Source organism: Zalophus californianus, chromosome 4 (assembly GCF_009762305.2).
Source record: "Zalophus californianus isolate mZalCal1 chromosome 4, mZalCal1.pri.v2, whole genome shotgun sequence".
Classification (NCBI taxonomy): Eukaryota; Metazoa; Chordata; class Mammalia; order Carnivora; family Otariidae; genus Zalophus; species Zalophus californianus.
In genome coordinates this window covers 42463080-42484235 of record NC_045598.1, presented here as the reverse complement: position 1 = coordinate 42484235, position 21156 = coordinate 42463080, and the positions used below count along the sequence as shown (strand labels likewise).

Genomic DNA, 21156 nt, shown 5'->3' with positions numbered 1-21156 from the left:
TACTACTCAGAGAAAATAATATTTTGATTTAAATCCCCTTCATCTTTTTTCTCTCCATATGTTTTCATAATGGGATCATATTTTATATATATTGTTTTGTAATCCACTTTTCTGTTTCATATCATTATCGTCATTTCTGTGTCATTAAATATTCTTCAACATAATTTTAAATGACCACATATAGTCTTTATTTGTGAAAATGTACTATACTTCATCTAACCAATACTCTTCCTTGATATTTAGATTAATTCTTACTTCTGGCACTTGTTAACAATGCTGTGAATATTGTTATATTATAAAAATATAAATATTTTTACATAGCCTTGTTTATTGAAGCTTAAATTCCTGCCATGTACTTCATAACCCAGAGCAAGTTACTAAACCTCTCTGAATTTCAGTTTTCTTCTTATCTGTGAAATGGAGATGCCAGTAGCTACCATCATAGAGTTGTATGGTATTTAAAGACCCACAAATCAGAGTAACTGCTCAATACATGTTAGCATTTTGTTGTTGTTGTTGTTATTTTACTCTATGATCTGTGTGCTATTCCTGTGCCAATATTAGTTTTATAATGTACTTTATACTTCGGTACAATAAATCCCCATTATAATTCCTCTCTTCCAAATATTGCTGGACTTGTTTTGGACATTTTCCCCCTCTACATGTACATTATAATAATTTAGTTAGTTCTTCTCCCCACCAAAATGCTTTGGATTTACATGGGGTTACATAAAATCTGTTAGATCAGTTTGGGGGAGAATACTTTACAATATTAAATCCTCCCATCCATGAATATGGTATATCTTCAAGTTTTCTCTGATGTCCACTGGCAGTATTTTGTCAATTTTTTCCCACATAGGCTCTTGTACATTTCTTACCAAGTTCATTCTTAGGTGTTTTATATTTTATACTGCTCTTAATATTTTTATTGCATTTCATGGGTTATTGCAAATATATAAAAAACATATTAATCTTTGAATGTTTATTTTGGAACTGGCTACCTCTTATAATTTCTAATAGTTTTTATTTCCCACCTTCTTAATTTCAGCCTTACATTCCTGCAATAATTTAGATACAAGATTCTTCCTTTTGGTATCATAATATTCATTCTTTTACTTTTTTAACTTATTTAAATTCAGTTAGTTAACATATCATTAGTTAACAATTACTTTAATTAGTTAAATCATTAATTTCAGACGTAGAGTTGTTATTCATCCACTGCATGTAACACCCAGTGCTCATTACATCACATGCCCTCCTTAATGCCCATCACCCAGTTACCTCATCCCCCAACCACCTCCCTTCCAGCAACCCTCAGTTTGTTTCCTAGAGTTTCTTAGGGTTTGTCTAATACTCATTCTTTTAAAAAAGATTTAAGTGTTTGATATGTTTAGGCACTGTGGTATAAGTACCTGAAATACTCAAATAATTATTATCCCTGAGGAACTTGCATAGACTGATATCAGATACTAACTTCTGTTTCTATGTAAGCAGAGAGGCTGGCCTAAGTTCTTTCTTTTTGTTGTGTTTTGTTTGTTTTAAAGTATACAATTCAGTGGTATTTTAGTATATTCAAAGCGGTACAACCAACACCACTATCTAATTTTAGAATGTTCTTATCACCCCAAAAAGAAACCCAAAGCCACTGGTAGTCATCCCCCTTCTCCTCTCCTGCTAGTAGCCTCTGGTAACCACCAATCTGCTTTTGATCTCTGTGGATTTGCTTATTCTGGACATATCATATAAATGGAATCACACAATACAAGGTCTTTTGTGACTTTCACTTAGCAAAATGTTCTTCAGATTCATCCAATCCATGCTGAAGTATGTATCAGTAATTCATTCCTTTTTTATGACAAAATAACATTCCATTATATGGATGCGGCACATTTCATTTAGTCATTCATCAGCTGCTGGTTGCTTGCCCTTTTTAGCTATTATGAATAATACTCCACGGACACTTGTATACAAGTTTTTTATATGAACACAGGCTCTAATTTTTCTTAAGTATATATTTAGAAGTGAAATTTCTGGGTCATAAAGTGATGCCTAACTTTATGACAAACTACCAAACTGTTTTCTAAAGTAGCCACACTATGTTACGATCCTACCAGCAATGAATGAAGGTTCCAATTTTTCCACACCCCACAGACTTTTGTCTTTTTATTTTTTTTTAAGTTTATTTAACTTTTTTTAGTAACCTCTACACCCAGTGTGGGGCTCAAACTCATGACCCTGAGATCAAGAGTTACATGCTCTTCTGACTGAACCAGCCAGGCACAGGCTTTTTTGTCTTTCTAATGTTAATGAGTATGTCAATCTTTTTCTTATACTAGGTAACACACCTGAACCTATTCAGAAATAATCATGTGTCTTAGACTCCAAAGAAGCTATTCTAAAAATATTTAGTCTAGGCCTACTTATCTCAACAATCACGGGAGCATTTCTTACATGTGGGTGTTCTGGAATTAACTATCAATACTTCCTAGTTAAACCAAGAAACCAACATTTCTTGTCAGATTTTTACAGAGAAATTCTCTTATTCTGGCTTCCCTTAAAATATCTCACTCAAATTATTCTAAGTTAGCTTTGAAATTAATTATTAATGACAACAATACTCTTTTTAGGGCTATAAAGTTTTCAAATCCTTTTATATACATTATTTCTTTAATCTCCATAAAACCTTGTAAGTAGTTGGACAGGTATTATTATTAGCTCATTGAGCAGAAAAAACAACTGAGGCTCATAAAGGTTAAGAACCCTTCGGACTAGAGGGGAGGGGGGTAGGGGGATGGGTTAGCCTGGTGATGGGTATTAAAGAGGGCACATTCTGCATGGAGCACTGGGTGTTATGCACAAACAATGAATCATGGAACACTACATCAAAAACTAATGATGTAATGTGTGGTGATTAACTTAACAATAAAAAATTATTAAAAAAAAAAAGAACCCTTCGGACTATTTTCTATCCTGCTGCCAAGTAACCCATCTAACACTAACATAAGCCATCTAACACTTCCAGGTGTGAATTTCTTAAATGTGGCTCCCCAGAGCCTACGGAGAAAGTCTGTCTTTACATCATTCAAATTCTTCATAATCTGAGGGATATTTATCTGTTCCTATCCAGCCACTTTTTTCATCCTCCTCAGGCTTTATGTTCCAACAATACCAATCATCTTGAATTGCATAAACATATGTGCCTCCATGGCCTTGCTTATGCCCTGTCCCAGCTCACTCACCTCCTATTCACATTCCCACCCCAACCTCATCAAGTCCCTGCTCACTTGCCAATTCTTCTGGGAAGGCTTTTCTACCTGTACTGGACACTTTGATAGCCCTTTGCACATGCATCCATGTTTCTTGTTAAAGCCGTATTTTTCTTTCCTGGGAAAATCTCTCCATGTCTATCTTTCCACTAAACTCTGTTCCCTGAAGGGCAGGGACGTGTGGTTAGTAAGTAGTACAACCAATCAGTTCCAGTTTGGTTTCACTTTTAATTCAATGCTCTTGTTGTTTGACCATACCATACTGCAAAGTAGGTTACATTAATACTTCCAGCTTAAACCTATGAAAGCAGGGTGTCTCCATAAATGAATCTTAAGTTCAAGTCTTCTCCATATTCCTTGAATATTTTATCCCTCAAGTTTCTGTGAAGACAATCTAAAAGAGTGGGTTAGGGCACCTGGGTGGCTCAGTCGTTAAGCATCTGCCTTTGGCTCAGGTCATGATCCCAGGGACCTAGGATTGAGCTCCCTGCTCAGTGGAGAGCCTGCTTCTGCCTCTCCCACTCCCCCTGCTTGTGTTCCCTCTCCCACTCCCCCTGCTTGTGCTCCCTCTCCCACTCCCACTGCTTGTGTTCCCTCTCTCACTGTGTCTCTCTCTGTCAAATAAATAAATAATAAAATCTTTTAAAAACAAACAAACAAAACAAAACAAAAAATAAATAAAAGAGTGGGTTGATAATCCCAGTGTGGTGGGCCACCCAAGAGCCAGGCTTCCTTTGGGGCCAGCAGCCCATGAATGACAATTTCTAGGTGCATCCATGCCATCTGCATGCATAATGCCTCAGGAATAGACATCAACAAGTCAGAGCAGGAAAACACCAGCAAACATTTAGAAATTCTACTTAGCATACTTGGAGAGAAATTCCTCCCACCTCCTTAAAACAGATGTAGATTAATTTTACACTTGTCGTTACTTTTAAGAACTGATCCTTTCATAAAATAACATTTTTCATTGAAGAAGTGAGACAGGGTAAGGAAATGGGCAAGGAGAGAGTTAAAAGAGGAAAGAAAATACACATTTGTTGAGAAACTAAAGATCATTAGTACTAAGAAAGTTCTAAGTGCCTCCTTGAGTGAAAAAAAAGTATTTCTTTCTGAGTAGGCAAAAGGTCAAGGAGTGGGTTCTGTCTCAAACTTAACTGGAACAAAAAGTTAAGGCAGAATTCAAAGAAAGGCAATGGGGTATTGCTAACAGACAAAAGTGGAAATAAAATCTCTGGCCAGATTTCCTTTGCTAATGCAGAAAATGCATGAATTGACAAAAGATTCCAAGACTTTCACTTTCTAGTCCTCACATTTAGGAAACTTACAATCGTGGGAAGAAAACAAGGGGACAAGGTCCACACAAGTGAGGTTATGGAGGGAGGAGAAAAGAATTAAAATGGGAGCAGGAGGAATACAATTGCAAAGCTAAAAGAAGACTGTGAAATAAAAACAGTCCGGCTTTGTTAATCCCAATAATGAAGTATTCAATGACTGACATATACTTTACCAGGTACTAATTATTTTTATTTGATTTTTTTAGACAAAATAAATTGGAAAAAGAAACAGGACAACTTGGCAGAAGCAATTATCCTATGGGTTGCTCTACAGACAATATTGGTGGTAAGAAAAAAAATTCAAGCTGAGCCCTGATAGAGTCCAATTTCAGTTCAGTGGACATATATAATGAAGGTAATTAAACAATAACAAGAGGGGCACCTGGCTGGCTCAGTCAGGAGAGCATGTGACTCTTGATCTCAGGGTCAGGTGTTTGAGTCCCATGTTGGGGATTTAAAAAAAAAAAACAAAAAACCAAAAATGAGATATTTTTTCCTACTAGATTGGCAAAGATTTTTTTTTATTTTTTAATAGATTTTTATTTATTTATTTGATAGAAAGAGAGAGAGCATAAGCAAGGGGAGCAGCAGAGGGAGAAGGAGAAGCAGGCTCTCTGCTGAGCAGGGAGCCCAATGTGGGGCTGGATCCCGGGACCCTGGGATCATGACCAGAGCCGAAGGCAGATGCCTAACCAACTGAGCCACCCAGGTGCCCCACAGATTGGCAAAGATTTTTAAAAATCCAGGCAACACACAGCACTGGAGAAGGTATGAGGAAAAAACAGTCACTCCCATGAATTGTTATTAAGTTTGTAAACTAGTACCCTTTTTGGTGGATAGCTTGGGAATATATACCAAAAGGCAAAATACACATATCCAACAACTCAACAATTTCCCCCTTTATTTATGCTAAGATGATCATGGCATTAAGTATTTAAGATGAGTAAAAAAGGAAATTTATTATACCACTACTTTACTTGCAAAATTTAAATACAAGCAATGTTCATCGAAGGAGGCTAGTTAAATAGATCATGATACATTAAATTCAAAGTGTACTAGGTGGTCATTAAAACTGATGGTAAGGATTTATACTTATGCGAATGGAACACTGTCAAGAGAAAAAGCAGGTTATAAAACACGTATAACCACCCATGCAGCTGTATCCCCACAAGATGGTGGCCGGACAGGTCTGCAGCCCCTGGACCAGGGCCTGCCTGCCCAGAACTGGCAAACCTGGCCCTCTCTACCTCAGGAAGGTCCTGATCATGAAAATCCTAGAAATACAGGGTCCTTTGTCAAGACACATCAGATGCACTGACTGTTTTCCACTCACAGTGCAATCAATCACCTTGCACTGTGAGTGCAAAGATGCTAAGTTCTTTGTGCTACAATGAAGGAGTTGGGAGATATGCACAATGTATGCCTTTCACACTGTAGAACAAATGAAATACACAGCTTAACTGTTCTGAATCCTTTTATTTCAGCCCCCTTCGGGCAGCTTAATAGATGTGTAATTGGAATTGTGTGACTGTGGCTGTAAGTGTGCCTTATTAGTCTGAAAATTAAAATCAGTAATGATATCCCGAGATGCTTTTAGGTTTGAAACAATGATGTAAATATGTAATTTTGCTTAAAGAGAAGAACTCTCAAAAAAAAAATAGCTCTCTTTTTTAAAAGAGTTACTATTAGATGGCCTTAATATGATTATTATCTATCAAGAATTGATTACTGGGGTGCCTGGGTGGCTCAGTTGGTTGGGCGACTGCCTTCAGCTCAGGTCATGATCCCGGAGTCCCTGGATCGAGTCCCGCATCGGGCTCCCTGATCGGCAGGGAGTCTGCTTCGCCCTCTGACCCTCCTCCTTCTCATGTGCTCTCTCTCTAATTCTTTCTCTCTCTCAAATAAAGTCTTAAAAAAAAAAAGTACTGATTACTGTACATAAAAATAAATCTGTATACAGAACACAGTTTAAAAGCCCAACATGTATCGTACGATCCTAGTTATGTAGAACTGCATACTCACATACACAGAGAGAGGTCTGAAACAATGTCTACCACTGTTAACATTTTAGTGAACACTAAGTAATGGAATTTCAGGAGTTTTTTAATTTTTCTTTTTCATATGTTCAGTGTGAATGTTTTTTAAAGATTTTATTTATTTATTTGTCAGAGAGAGAGAGAGAATGAGCACAAGCAGGGGGAGAGGTAGGCAAAGGGAGAGGGAGAAGTAAACTCCCCACTGAGCAGGGAGCCCGATGTGGGACTCGATCCCAGGACCCTGGGATCATGACCTGGGCCAAAGGCAGATGCTTAACCGACAGAGTCACCCAGGTGCCCCTATTAGGTACCTTTAAAGACTTACTTTATTTTTTTAATTCTTTTTTTATTTGACAGAGAGAGGAAGAGAGTGAGAAACAGCATGAGAGGGGAGAGGGTCAGAGGGAGAAACAGGCTCCCTGCTGAGCTGGGAGCCCGATGTGGGACTTGATCCCAGGGTTCCGGGATCACGACCTGAGCCAAAGGCAGTTGCTTAATGAACTAAGCCACCCAGGTGCCCCTAAAGATTCACTTTAAATATTATTCTTTTTAAATGGTTCTAAGTAAGGTCTTTTTATTTTTTTTTTAAGATTTATTTATTTATTTGAGAGAGCGAGAATGAGAGAGAGAGAGAGTACATGAGAGGGGGGAGGGTTAGAGGGAGAAGCAGGCTCCCCGCTGAGCAGGGAGCCCGATGTGGGACTTGATCCCGGGACTCCGGGATCATGACCTGAGCTGAAGGCAGTCGCTTAACCAACTGAGCCACCCAGGCGCCCCTAAGTAAGGTCTTTTTAATTCAGAAGGAAATTTACACCAAAATAAGGGAGAATCCCTTTACATATGAACTTTGTCCAAAATTATTATCTCCCTGACAAGGAGAGGACTGAGGAGAGTGACAAGGACTAGCCTTTCCTCTACAGTTCAGACCGTCACAGCATTTTACCATAGTTCTTTACAGAACTCAAGTGTGGAGATTTGTACATCTATGAAATGCACTCTTATCAGAATTACAAAGAAACTATAATAGACACTCAGAAATCTAAAATACATTCAATACTTGACAATATTATATAAATTTTTAACTTGTATCATTTCATGGCAACACCAGAAATCTATATCTGCTTCCTCTAGCCTCAAGGTCCTCTTGGCAGTATTTTATATAAATCTCACTTACCTCTTCAAGCTTTTTCTCAATCTCCTTAAAGACAACATTTGCCTTAAATCCATCAACTGCAGAGCTGGTTGGAACAGCCTCAATTTGATGAGTTCTAAAAGAACTGGGGAAAACAATCAATTTCAATCCATGGAATCATACAGATACTAGGTTTTTCGACATTTAACAGTAGTCGTTTTCAAAAAAAAACTCAAGAATAGAGATGTTGTGGCTCTTACCCAAAGAAAATCACAATTAAGTCCATAAAACAAGCTTTTCTTCCCATTTTCTTCAACAAGTATTAAGTAAATGCTCACTAGGTGCTAGGCATTGTCCTTAAAAATACAGTAAACCAAAGAAACATCCTCATGAAGCTTATATGCTAGTTGGGGAGAGAGACAATGAACAAGCAAAAAAATAAAGGACACAGGGGCACCTGGGTGGCTTAGTCGGTTGAGCATCCAACTCTTAGTTTCAGCTCAGGTGATGATCTCATGGGTTGTGAGATCCAGCCCTGTCAGGCTCCCACCTCAGCGGGGAGTACGCTTCAAGATTCTCTCCCTCTGCCCTTCCCCCCACTCTTGCGCACATGCTTTCTCTCCCAAATAAACAAATCTTAAAAAAAGAAAAAAAGAAAGAATACAGTTACTATGAAAAAAACAACGAGGCACCTGGGTACCTCAGTCAGCTAAGCGCTCAACTCTCGATTTCAGCTCAGGCCATGATCACAGGGTTACGGGATTAAGCCCCCTGACTTCGGCTCAGGTCATGATCTCATGGGTTGTGAGATCCAGCCCCCACATCAGCTCCACATTCAGAGCATAATCTGCTTGCCCCCCTCCCTCTGCTCCCCACAGCCCCCCCCCGCCCTGCTCATTCTCTTTCTCTCTCTCTCTCTTAAATAAATAAATATATAACATCTTTAAAAAAATGAAGAAAATAAGGCAGGTTGAAAGGCTACAGAGAAAGTATACGTGTGTGTTGGGTATTCTATTTTATTATTTTATTTAAGTTAAATTAACATATAGTATATTATTAATTTCAGAGGTAGAGTTCAGGGATTCATCAGTTGCATATAACACCCAGTGCTCATTACATCACATGCCCTCCTGAATGCCCATCACCCAGTTACCGCATCCCCCCACCGATCTCTCCTCCAGCAACCCTCAGTTTGTTTCCTAGAGTTAAGAGTCTCTTTTGGTTTGTCTCCCTCTGATTTTGTCTTATTTTATTTTTCCCTCCCTTCCGATAGGGTGTTCTATTTTATTTTATTTTTTTTTAAGATTTTATTTATTTATTTGACAGAGAGAGACAGCGAGAGAGGGACCACAAGCAGGGGGAGTGGGAGAAGGAGAAGCAGGCTTCCCGCAGAGCAGGGAGCCTGATGCGGGGCTCGATCCCAGGACCCTGTGACCATGACCTGAGCTGAAGGCAGACGCTTAATGACTGAGCCACCCAGGTGCCCCGGGTGTTCTATTTTAGATAGCCTGGTCAGATAGGCCTCTCTGAGGAGGTGATATTTAAATTAGGTCTTAAATTATGCAAATGAGCTAGCCATGTAAAGATTTAGGTGGGAAAGCCAGTTCTAAACTTCCAGTATAAAAAAACTTGAGGAAAAAACTAACTTGGCAGTTAAAGGAACTATAAGAAGGCCAGTATGACTGGTGCAGAGCAGAGAAGTAAAGGATCCAAGGTCACAGAAACATGCAGGGCAAGATAATAAGGAGCTTTAGAGATTATGGTTAGGAGTTTGGGTTTTAAGTATAATGAGCAGAACTGTATGGTATAAGCTACAGAGTAGCAAGATCCAATTTATATGTTTTTTTTAAGATTTTATTTATTTATTTGACAGAGAGAGACACAGCGTTGAGAGGGAACACAAGCACGGGAAGTGGGAGAGGGAGAAGCAGGCTTCCCGTGGAGCAGGGAGCGCAATGCGGGGCTCGATCCCAGGACCCTGGGATGATGACCTGAGCCAAAGCAGATGCTTAACGACTGAGCCACCCAGGCGCCCCTGATTTATATGTTTTAATATATAAATTTCCAGCTGGAAAAGTGTAAGGCTGCAAAGTAGGGAAGCAGGGAGGCTGGTGAAGAGGCTACTGCAGTAGTCCAGGTAAGAGATGATGGTGATTAGAACAGAATCATAAGCAGAGGTTGGACTCAAGATTTGTATTTGACCTGTGACACAGAGATGAATTTAACAACCATTTGTTACTGGTTGTTTGATAGTTAGGGAACCACTATAGATAAATGACCTGATGTAGCAGAAGGAACATAGTCTTTATAGCTACAAAGGCCTGGGTTTGAATCCCAAGGGTTTCCTCCACTCACTAACTATATGATTCCGAGTAGATAACTTTACCTCTATGCACCTCTGGTGGGGAGGTAGGAAAAAGGTGGAGAGGGCCAATGACTCTGCATAATTAAACAGAATCCTGGGGAGGAGGAGGCACCTAGCAGAGCCTGAAGCCCATGGTAAAAAGTGATAGCATGACTGGTAAAGGCTCCAGAGCCTCAAGTGTTAGATACAGACAGAAACTTGAGGGGTCTGAGGAAGAGGAGGGTGTTAGGTAATTCCTCTGACATACCACAAGCAGGCTGGTGGTGGCTGGGACCCAGATGGGGACAACATGGAACTCCTATGGAACTCCATTATTGAAAGAGGAAGGAGCAGCCAATAATACAAAAGGAAAAACCAGAAAAGCATGGTGTTGCAGAAGCTGAGAAGGGAGAAGAATCTGGGAGAGAGGAATAAACTATGTCCACTGCTGCCAAAGGTCAAATACCCACTGGATTCGGTACCATGGAGAGTACAGGTGACTCTGACAAAAACAATTTGAAGAAGTGAGGGAAGGCAGAAGACAGATTGTAGTGAAAGAGTGAAGAGGAGAGAGAAATGACATTTTCAGGTGATGACATGAGAAAGACATGAATTTGAGGGGCCGAGGACAAATTTTGTTATAGCAACTTGAACAGACTAAGCAGGCCTCAATTTATCCAAGAAAGAGCTCAAAATCAAAAAGTAATAACAGAAAAAAACAAAATACTGTTCAAAAGTGATCTAAATTAAAGTTTAACTATAAATTAAATGCAATTGGTCACAGCTCTTAAATATGACCTCTCCTCCTCATTTTCTCAGTTCCTACTGCAGCACTGAACATTTCTTCTCCACACTGCTGCCGACCGCCTCCTAAGGATTCCTGGCCTCTGGTTCCTCCACCATTCAATTCAAAGTAATCCGAGACTGATCTGCTTAAAGGGCAATATAACCACATGATATTTTGATAAAACTCATTCTGTGGGCTCAGTTCCAGACTCCTGAGTAGAGAATTTGAAGGTTTCAAAACCATAACCCAACAGTTACAACTGTATCTCCTGTCACCACCACACTGTTGACTCTGCCCATCTACCAAGGCACATACAAAATAATCTACTCTGTATCCACACAGTGCAAACCACTCACCAAACCCTATATCTCAAATCTCTGTGCCTGGAATACCTTCCTCTACCTTTCTGCTGGACAATCCTAGTCATCTGGTTTAAATTTACCTTCTTCATAATAATTTCTTCCTCTGGCCTTCAACAGCATTTTGAAAAAACTATGTCTGCCTTCCCCACATACACAGAGGACCGTATTTGGGGGGGGGTGCTAAGCATGTAGCAGTTGCTCCATCAAAGTTAACTAAATAAGAAACTAAATCAGATCATGTGCAATGGTTACCGGAAGTATAATGACTTATAAGAAATATTATTTGGTCATTCAGATGACTAAAATATGTTTCTCAGATATATTTGGTCTTCCATCCACAGTTCCTGAAAATGCTTCAAAGCCATAAAGATGAAATGAGTGTCTTGTTATTACTGAAGGTGACTTATGGACCCCATCACCACACATCACTACCACCAGGGAGGGGAGAGGAGCTGGAGGTTGATGAACCAATAGCCAATGGCTTGGTCAATAATATTATGTACTGATGCCTCCATAAAAACCCAACAGGGCAGATTTTTGGTCCTTTTCACAGAGCTTCCACACTTAGAAAACCAGAACCTTTCCTCATACCACCAAGCCAGGCCCCAAGCTCCTTTGTTTGGGACCTCACCCAATGTATCTCTTCATCTTCTTATTGATTTGTACACTTTATCATGTCCTTTAATAAACTGGCAAAACATAAGTAAGTGTTTTTCTGGGTTCTGTGAGCCACTCTAGCAAATTAGTCAAACCTAAGGAGGAGGTCATTGGAACCTCCAACTTGTAGCCAGTTGGTCAGAAGCAGTTTGAGGTTTGTGTTGCATCTGAAGTGGTGGGAGGGGGCCAGTCTTGTGGGGCTGAACCCTTAAGCTGTGGAATCTGATGCTCTCTCTGGGTAGATAGTGTCAGAATTGAGATGAATTCAGATCTACTGGTGTCTGAGAATTGTTTGGTGTCTAGGGACAGGTTGTGGGAACTCCCATTCTCCATGTTGGAACGGGGTCTGGGAACCCTAAAAGAGTACCTTAAAATGACCTTGTTCAAAACAAAACCACAACCTTGCTTTAAAACTATATTTGTACCCTTAGATTCAGAATCATTTTCCCAACTTTGGCCTTTATAGTGAGTTATGCTGTATCACTAAGACTATCAATAACACCCTCAGGATTTTCTTATTAGTCATTAATTCTTATTAGCCATTCGTACAGGTATCCCTGCTTTTCATTTTTTTTTAAGATTTTATTTATCTATTTGACAGAGAGAGACACAGCGAGAGAGGGAACACAAGCAGGGGGAGTGGGAGAGGGAGAAGCAGGCTTCCCGCAGAGCAGGACACCCAAATGCAGAGCTCCATCCCAGGACCCTGGGATCCAGATATCCCTGCTTTTCAAAAGTTCACGTTACATCACTTTGCTTCTACAAAAGACCTACACTAGTACTTGTTTTTGCTAGCCAAAAGAAATCCAAAGAGGATTTTGGTTTTTAAAAAAAAAAAAAAAAGTAAGAAGAGATAATAGCGTTCACTGTTTTGCAGCAAGCCATTTTAGAGGCAGGGTGCATATGGAGAGTGGCACCTCCCCCAAGTTCTCTCCCCAAGAACTACACTCAGCAGGGAGCCACAGCTTTGAACTGTGTCTGTGAGCATCTGTGCTTTATCTCAATTTATTTTGTACATCCGTTAGCAAGATGTGTCCTAAGGTATCAGAAAAGCCTAAAAGAGGTTATTCTGGAGGTCTGGGAAACACTCAAGAATTTTTCCATATAAGTTAATGGTAGTTGCTTCTTCGCTTTACCCCATTTTGGCTTAAGAAAAATTTCAAAGGAATGTTCTACTTTTAGATAGCAGGGGAAATCTGTATATCATCTGGATTTTTTTCATGCTTCTGCCCTCCCACAAATATCACTGTAGGTATTTTGAACCAACTTAATATCCCAGAATGTGTTGTCCCAAATTCATAAACTTCTAATCTGAGCAAATTAGATACTATACTAATATGCCAACTCCAGTAGCTCTTTATAGTTTGGCTTTTCCTGAGCGTTTTTAACGTCAAATATGAACTGGATGAAATTCTAGAAGACGGTACAGACTGGTGATCACCTTTAGGAGGAAACTGGAAAATTCAACATTTTAACAACTTTTTATTTGATTCAATTCAAGGAACATTCACTGTTTATGTCAGAGATTCTTACAGGGGTGGAGAGAAATCACTATAGCCTTAGGCCTCAAGGATTTCATATAAGGGGAATAAAAATGTGGATATACTAAGGCAAAACTGGATATGAGTCCAAGGAGGTACAAAGTGTTGTGGATATTTAAAGGGAGATGATACCAGAGATGGGCCTTCAATGATAGAATTTTCACAATAGAAATGATATTCCAGGCAGGGAAAGAAAAGTGAAAGGACAGACAGAAGAGACTCTAGAGCTTGTAAAACATAATATAATGGATTCTGAAAAATGTGTCACATATCCTTTGTGGAACCAAAAGTGTGAAAAAATAAATAATTACCAAGAATTTCAGGGGACAAAAGGGAGCCAATTAGTGTTGACAGCTACAGCAGGGTTAAAGAGAACAAAAACAGAAAACAAAGATAGAAACATTTCATAATCAGATCACTGGTAGCCTTACCTGACCTCTGTGGTGAGGTCAAAAACTAGACCGTAAGATAGATATTTTAGCATGGACCAAAAAAAAAAAAAAAAAAAAAAAAAAAACCGGCCCAGTATAAAAGGCTCATCACAACAGAAAATAAGGCAGGAAGAAAAATAAATGTTTATCATATGTAAGACCTGACCATGTTTGCAACAGAAGGAAAGGAGTTAACAGAAAAGCAAAGATGAAAAGATCCAAAAGGGAGAGGGTATACTTAATACTTGGAACAAAGTTACAGAACTTGGTTGGAAACAAAAGCATGTGAAGACTACAGCCAGGCCTTGGAAAGGAAGAGGGACTTTTTGCCTCTGGGAAGGATGAATGAGCACTTCTGAGACAAGAGCAAGGAAGTTCAGGGATCCTGAAAGGCTTGGAACAGAAAGCGCTTGGAGATTTGAGGAGCACAGGCATTTGGTAAGGACAGGAAGAAAATCAGCAAGAGACAAATAAAAGGGATTCTAGCAGCAGTGAGGGCTGAAGGGCATTCAGAAACATACACGTGCAGAGAGCCAATTAGTATATTTGATAACTTTCTCCAAACAACCTCAGAAGCTTGGGAAGCTATGCAGGGAGAAAGCAATTTTGAGAAAGAAAACCAAAAAAGTGAACTTGCCTAAATTAAAATCACTCCGGTTGGCAGGTCTAAGACAAGTAGTTTTAGGTCAGCACTCTCTTTTGACTATGCTGCCTCTTTTTTTTTTTTTTTTTTAAGTAGGCTCCACAACCAGCACGGAGCCCAACGCGGGTCTTGAACTCACCACCCTGAGATCAAGACCTGAGCTCAGATCAAGAGTCCCTCCCTTAACCCACTGAGTCACCCAGGAGCCCCTATGCTGCCTCCTTTTTGAACACAATTTTCCTAAGGCTGGTTAGGTTTGAAAGCTAATTGCCAGTTTAAAGGTTTTAAAGTCAGGCTACCAAAGCAAAGTAATTGGATATTTACTCAGTACTAAGACAATAAAATTTGGACTTGCTACTTGTACAACGTCATCAGCTGCGGAAAGTCAGGATTCATTAACAGACAAAATCCAGAATGCCACTCACCTGGCAGCTTCAGGAAAACCCATCTTGTAGATCGTCACAACCACAGCTCCTCCAATGCCTAAATTATGCTGCAGAGCAATCTTTGCACCAGGAACTTGCCTTTTTCCGGCTTCCCCTCTCAGCTGCCAGCAGAGTTCGGCGCACTGAGCCAGACCTAACAAATCGAACACAGAGCAGTCAAGTTCCATTGCTATTGAAAGTTGCCCCGACCAGCTTTCTCAAGCCAGACAAGGGCTTACACTGAATCGTAACTTTTTAAAATATTTAATTAAGCCAAGACAATGTTTGCATAAATAATAACTTCTCTTAAAAACCATGAGAGTTTCTGCAGACAGTTTTTTTTTCCCCTCCTAAGTCTGTATTTAGACAATATTCAGGCTTAAGAAATTCCCTGCACTCTTTAAAATTCCAACCTGTCATTTTTTGGAAATGTTGAAAAACAAAACACTGAACATTTCTCTGGCAAAATGGCATAAAAGTAATTTAACTAATTTTACCATTTTTAATGTATCAAAAGAAAATAATCTAGTGGGGGCGCCTGGGTGGCTCAGTCGTTAAGCGGCTGCCTTCGGCTCAGGTCATGATCCTGGGTCCTGGCATCGAGTCCTGCATCCGGCTCCCTGCTTGGCGGGAGGCCTGCTTCTCCCTCTCCCACTCCCCCTGCTTGTGTTCCTGCTCTCGCTCTCTCTGTGTCAAATAAATAAATAAAATCTTAAAAAAAAAAAAAAAAAAGGAAAGAATCTAGGATTTGGGAGTTCACTTTCCCTAAAAAGTTTAGCTAGTATGGGGAATTTTCCTATGATTTCCCCCCCGGAAGAGTTCTCAACAAGAATGGATTTTCATAAGAATAGCATTTATCCTAGGGCGCCTGGGTGGCTCAGATGGTTAAGCGTCTGCCTTCGGCTCAGGTCATGATCCCAGGGTCCTGGAATTGAGTCCCGCATCGGGCTCCCTGCTCCTTGGGAGCCTGCTTCTCCCTCTGCCTCTCTCTCTGTCTCTGTCTCTCATGAATAAATAAATAAAATCTTAAAAAAAAAAAAAAAAAGAATAGCATTTATCCCCTGGATAATAAAACCAAAGGTCTTTAGAGTTGGAAAGAATTTAATAATGTCAGACTGAGAAAGTGTAAGATTAAGTAATTCGTGAATGGTCACAAAGCAGGCTAATCTAGAGTTGACACTAGAACCACGGTCTCCTGATTTACATTTGTTTTTCTTTCTACCAGACCAGCTATTCAAGGGTACCTGAGTTAAGAATGTTCTAACAGGATAGACTGGTTCCACCATCGTGAAGGCAGAGCTATGCAGGTCTACCTACAATGTCTGTTCTTCCACCGCTTCCGATTCCTGAGTACCTGTGACAATATCCTACTTATGAACCTGTTAAAAAGAAAACCACAGGTCCAAAATGGTGTCATTTAGACCAAGTTCCCAAACCGAGGCTTAAATCCTCATCTTATTATAGTTTCAACCTCCCTCAGAAATGCAGTCTTAAAGGGCACCTGGGTGGCTCAGTGGTTAATAGTCTGCCTTCGGCTCAGGTCATGATCCCGGACTCCTGGGATCCAGTCCCACATCAGGCTCCCTGCTCATCAGGAAGCTTGCTTCTCCCTCTCTCACTCCCCCTGCTTGTGTTCCCTCTCTCTCTGTCAAATAAATAAATAAAATCTTTAAAAAAAAAAGAAAGAAAGAAAGAAATGCAGTCTTAACTAGTCAGGAATTTTTTGATCAGTGCCACTGAGTCTGCCATTTGGGCCCTCTGCATCCCCCAAAGATGAGGTAACCTGCATGATAAGACCCCTTGCTTTTCCACCTAAGCAAAAACAGCCTTGCTTGGAACAATCCTTTTCTTTTGCTAATAACTTGTTTTGCCCCGCCCACCTATAAAAACCTTCCATTTTGTACAACCCTTCAGAGCCTCCCCTCTACTTGCTAAATGGGATATTGCCCAATTCATGAATCATTTATTAAAGCCAAACTAGGTCTTTAAGATTCACTCAGTTGAATTTTTGTTATTTAAAAACCCCAACCTCCTCAAGAAATTTAACTGCCACTTCTTAGTTCCAAGCAGTATGTATGTATTTACAGAATATATATCTTAAGCACTGCTTGGCAGTTACGAAAGCATTAGCCTGGGACTCCACTACATATAGTCTGGTTGCTACTGAAAATAAACCATCCAAATATATACCAAGCACTCCACTAAGTATTAAATATATAAAGAATTGACACTGTAATATAAAGTGCTAATAAAGGTAAGTACTAAGTGCAATGGAAAACCTCAGGATGGAAAAACTACAGGGAAAAACATCTTGAGATACTACCTGAGGTCTGTTCCTTCTCCTGCTTCCCTGAACCCATCACTCTTCCTTATACCATAAAGACAGCCAAATGCAAAGAAGTCATAATTCAGCTTTAGTTTACATTAGCCATCTAAAGCCTTAGCATAAACAACATAAAAAAAAAAAAAAAAAAGCATGGTCTTCTACTATCAGAGCCTGGTTTTTTGAGAAAGAAAAGGTTTGCTGAGCTTGGAGAACAAAAAGCTTTAATGGACTCAGCATGCACTAAAGGACGCATATTTATGTAAGAGCAGTTTTTCCCTCTAAAAGTTACCAACCCAGAATGCTATCAAATACAAAATATATTTCAAAACCAAAAGTGATATAAAGACGTTTTTAGACATACAAAGCTGAAAGATTTCATTACCATACCGCAACATTCACACTGTAGAAATGTTAAAAAGGAAGTCTGTTACACAGAAGGAAAATGATAGCAGATGGAAAAAAGGATCTACACAAAAATGAAGAGCACTGGAAGTGGTAACTACATGGGTAAATAGAGTTTTTTTTTTATTAAAATATTTTATTTTTTTATTAAAATATTTTATTTGTTCATTTGGAGAGCGAGAGACAGAGAGAGCACAGGCAGAGGGAGAGGCAGATTCCTCCCCAGGGGGAGTGGAAGAGGGAGAAGCAGGCTTCCCGCGGAGCCGGAGCCCAAGGTGGGGCTCGATCCTGGGATGGGGAGATCATGACCCGAGCAGAAGGCAGATGCCTAACGACTGAGCCACCCAGGCGCCCCAGGGTCTTTTTTTAATTATTTAAATCTCTTTAAATAAGATAAAAATAAAATGGAGTCATACAAAGGAATCCAAAAGAAGCCTGGAAAAAAAAAAGGTAGAAGGGAATAACAAATAGCAGGGACAAAGAGAACACAAATAACAAAGACAGACTCAAACCCAACCATTATTAATAATCACATCAAATGTAAATAGTCTAAAGACCCCAATTAAAGGCAGAGATCGCCGGAATGGAAGAAAAAAAGCAAGACTCAACTAAATGATAATGCACTCTAATTTTTTTTAAAGATGATTTATTTTATAGTTAAAAAGATACTTAATAAATTCTTCCATCTGTATAGTAATAGCATGTTCACTTTCTTATATGTTACTCATTTATTAAATGCAAATTTTCAAATGGATTCTTATATAGCATTTTTTCTCCATACTATCACTGTTTTTGCAGTGGTTCTTGCTTTGCTTCCTATACACTATGAACAAAATCCCCAAAAATAAGCATGAGGAGACCTAATTTGTTATTGTTTTAATTATTGATGACCAACATTACATTTATGAAGTTAGCAGGCAAATCATGTTGGGACAAATATATTTAAATAAATTATCATTATTTAAAAGCCCATCATTTAAAATTAATGAGAGTCATTATTCCAGTTAGAATCAAGTCTGAAAATGTATATCATCCTAATTTGCTTATAGCTTACAAAATCTCTAGTCACTCAATAATCCTGTATTGTGTATTTGAAAGTTGCTAACAGAGTAGATCTTAAAATTTCTCATCATAAGAAAAAAAGGAAAAGAATTGTAACTATGTGTGGTGACAGATATTAACTAGACTTATGGTGATCATTTTGCAATGTATATAAATATCAAATCATTATGCCGTACACCTGAAACTGATACAGTTGTATGCTAATTATATCTCAATTAAAAAAAAAGATTATTTATTTTAGAGAGAGAGCGAGCAAGCAAGCAAGCAAGCAGGGGGAGGGGCAGAGGGAGAGAGAATCCTGAAGCAGATGCCTGGCTGAGCACAGAGCCCGACATGGGGCTCGATTCCAGGACCCTGAGATCATGACCTGAGCCAAAAATCAAGAGTTGGTCACTTAACCAACTGAGCCACCCAGGCAACCCAATGCTAATGCACTTTATTTTTTTTTAAAGCACTTTAAATATAAAGTCACAAATAGGTTAAAAGTAAAAGGATGGAAAAAGATATACCATGTTAATACTAATTAAAACGTGAAAACTGGAATGGCTATATTCAATCAACCAAAGCAGATTTCAGAGCAAAGACTTACCAAGGAAAAAAGGCCATCTCATAATGATAAAGGGATAAATATAAAACTGTCTTGATTCACAAATGATATGACTGTCTATATAGAAAACCTGATGGGAGTTTTTTTTTTAAAGCTAATAAATTTAATAAGTAGTTTTAGCAAGGACAGGAGATGAAAAATTGTACAATACAAAAATTGTATTTCTACATACTAGCAAAAATTGAAACTGAAAAATATCTCTTACAATAACATCAGAAACATGAAATACCTAGGGATAAATCTGACAAAAGATGTGTAGGACCTATACAGTGAAAACTATAATACATTGCTGAAGAAAGATAAAGAAGACCTAAAGAAATGGAGATATATATTTTGTTTATGGGTCAGAAAACTCACTATTGTTTGGATGTCAATTCCCCCTAAAAAAATCTATGCATTCAACATAACCCCCCAAAAATCCCAGGAAGATTTTTTTAATAGAAATCAATAAGCTGGGGACACCCGAGTGGCTCAGTCAGTTAAGCGGCTGCCTTCGGCTCAGGTCATGATCCCAGGGCCCTGGGATGGAGCCCCACATCGGGCTCCCTGTTCCACGGGAAGCCTGCTTCTCCCTCTCCCACTCCCCCTGCTTGTGTTCCTGCTCTTGCTATGTCTCTCTGTCAAATAAATAAATAAAATCTTTATTAAAAAAAAAAGAAAATGTAAATTAAAACCACAAGGAGATGCCACTCCACACTTGTTAGAATGACTAAAATTAAAGACTGACCATACGAAGTGCTGATGAAGATGTGGAGGAATGAGAACTCTCATACCCTGCTAGCGGGAACATAAAATGGTATGACCACTCAAAAGCCAAATTATGGAAAGAGCCCAAATGACCACTGACTGAAAAATGGATAAAGAAGATGTGGTGTGTGTGTGTGTGTGTGTGTGTAATATATATATACACATATATATATATGGTGTGTATATGTATGTGTGTGTATACACACACACACAATGGAATATTACTTAGCCATCAAAAAGAATTAAATCTTGCCATTTGCAATGACGTGGATGGAGCTAGAGAGTATAATGCTAAGTGAAATAAGTCAGAGAAAGACAAATACCATATGATTTCAATCATATGTAGAATTTAAGAAACAAAACAAATGATCATAGGGGTAAAAAAGAGAGAGGCAAACCAAAAAACAGACTCTTAACTATAGAGAACACACTGATGGTTATCAGAAGGGAGGTGGGTGGGGGGGAATGGGTTAAATAGGTGATGGGGATTAAGGAGTGCACTTATCCTCATGAGCACCCGATGTTGAATGGAAGTGCTGAATCACTAAATTGTATTACATGTATGGTAACTAACTGGAATTTAAATAAAAACTTAAAAAAAAAAAGTTAAACACATACCTAGCGTACGATCCAGTCATTCCACTCCTAGGTGTTTACTCAAGAGAAACCAAATGTTCATACAAAGATTTATAGATGAATGTTCACAGTTCATAGTAGCTTTATTTATAGTAGCCAAAAACTATAAACAACCCAAATACCCATCAACAATAAATTGTGATATAGCCATACAATGAACTACTACTCAGTAATATAAAGGAATGACCTACTGATTCATGCAAAAATAAACAAATCTCAGGCAGACAAGAACAGAGAATACATACGATAGGGTGTATACACCTAAAACTATAGGGTTTTACAAAACCCTAGAAAATGCAAATTAATCTACGGTGACAGAAAGCAAGATCAGTGGCTGCTTTGCATGAGGGGTGAGGAGTAATGAGAGGGAGGGATTACACAGAAGTATATATGAAGAAACTTCTGGTTCATGGCT

The 21156-nt window shown here is 39.0% G+C and overlaps 1 protein-coding gene across 1 annotated transcript in view; it reads right to left on the bottom strand.

Moving 5' to 3' along the window:
• The window catches only part of SCP2 (sterol carrier protein 2), a 98149-nt gene that overhangs the window by 16114 nt on the left and 60879 nt on the right, over window positions 1–21156 (bottom strand). Inside the window, exons 12-13 of the mRNA XM_027623157.2 lie at window positions 14962–15115; window positions 7814–7916 (exon numbers count right to left, since the gene is read on the bottom strand). Coding sequence (XP_027478958.2) covers window positions 7814–7916; window positions 14962–15115 — 257 coding nt within the window. The remainder of the gene's footprint in view (window positions 1–7813; window positions 7917–14961; window positions 15116–21156) is intronic.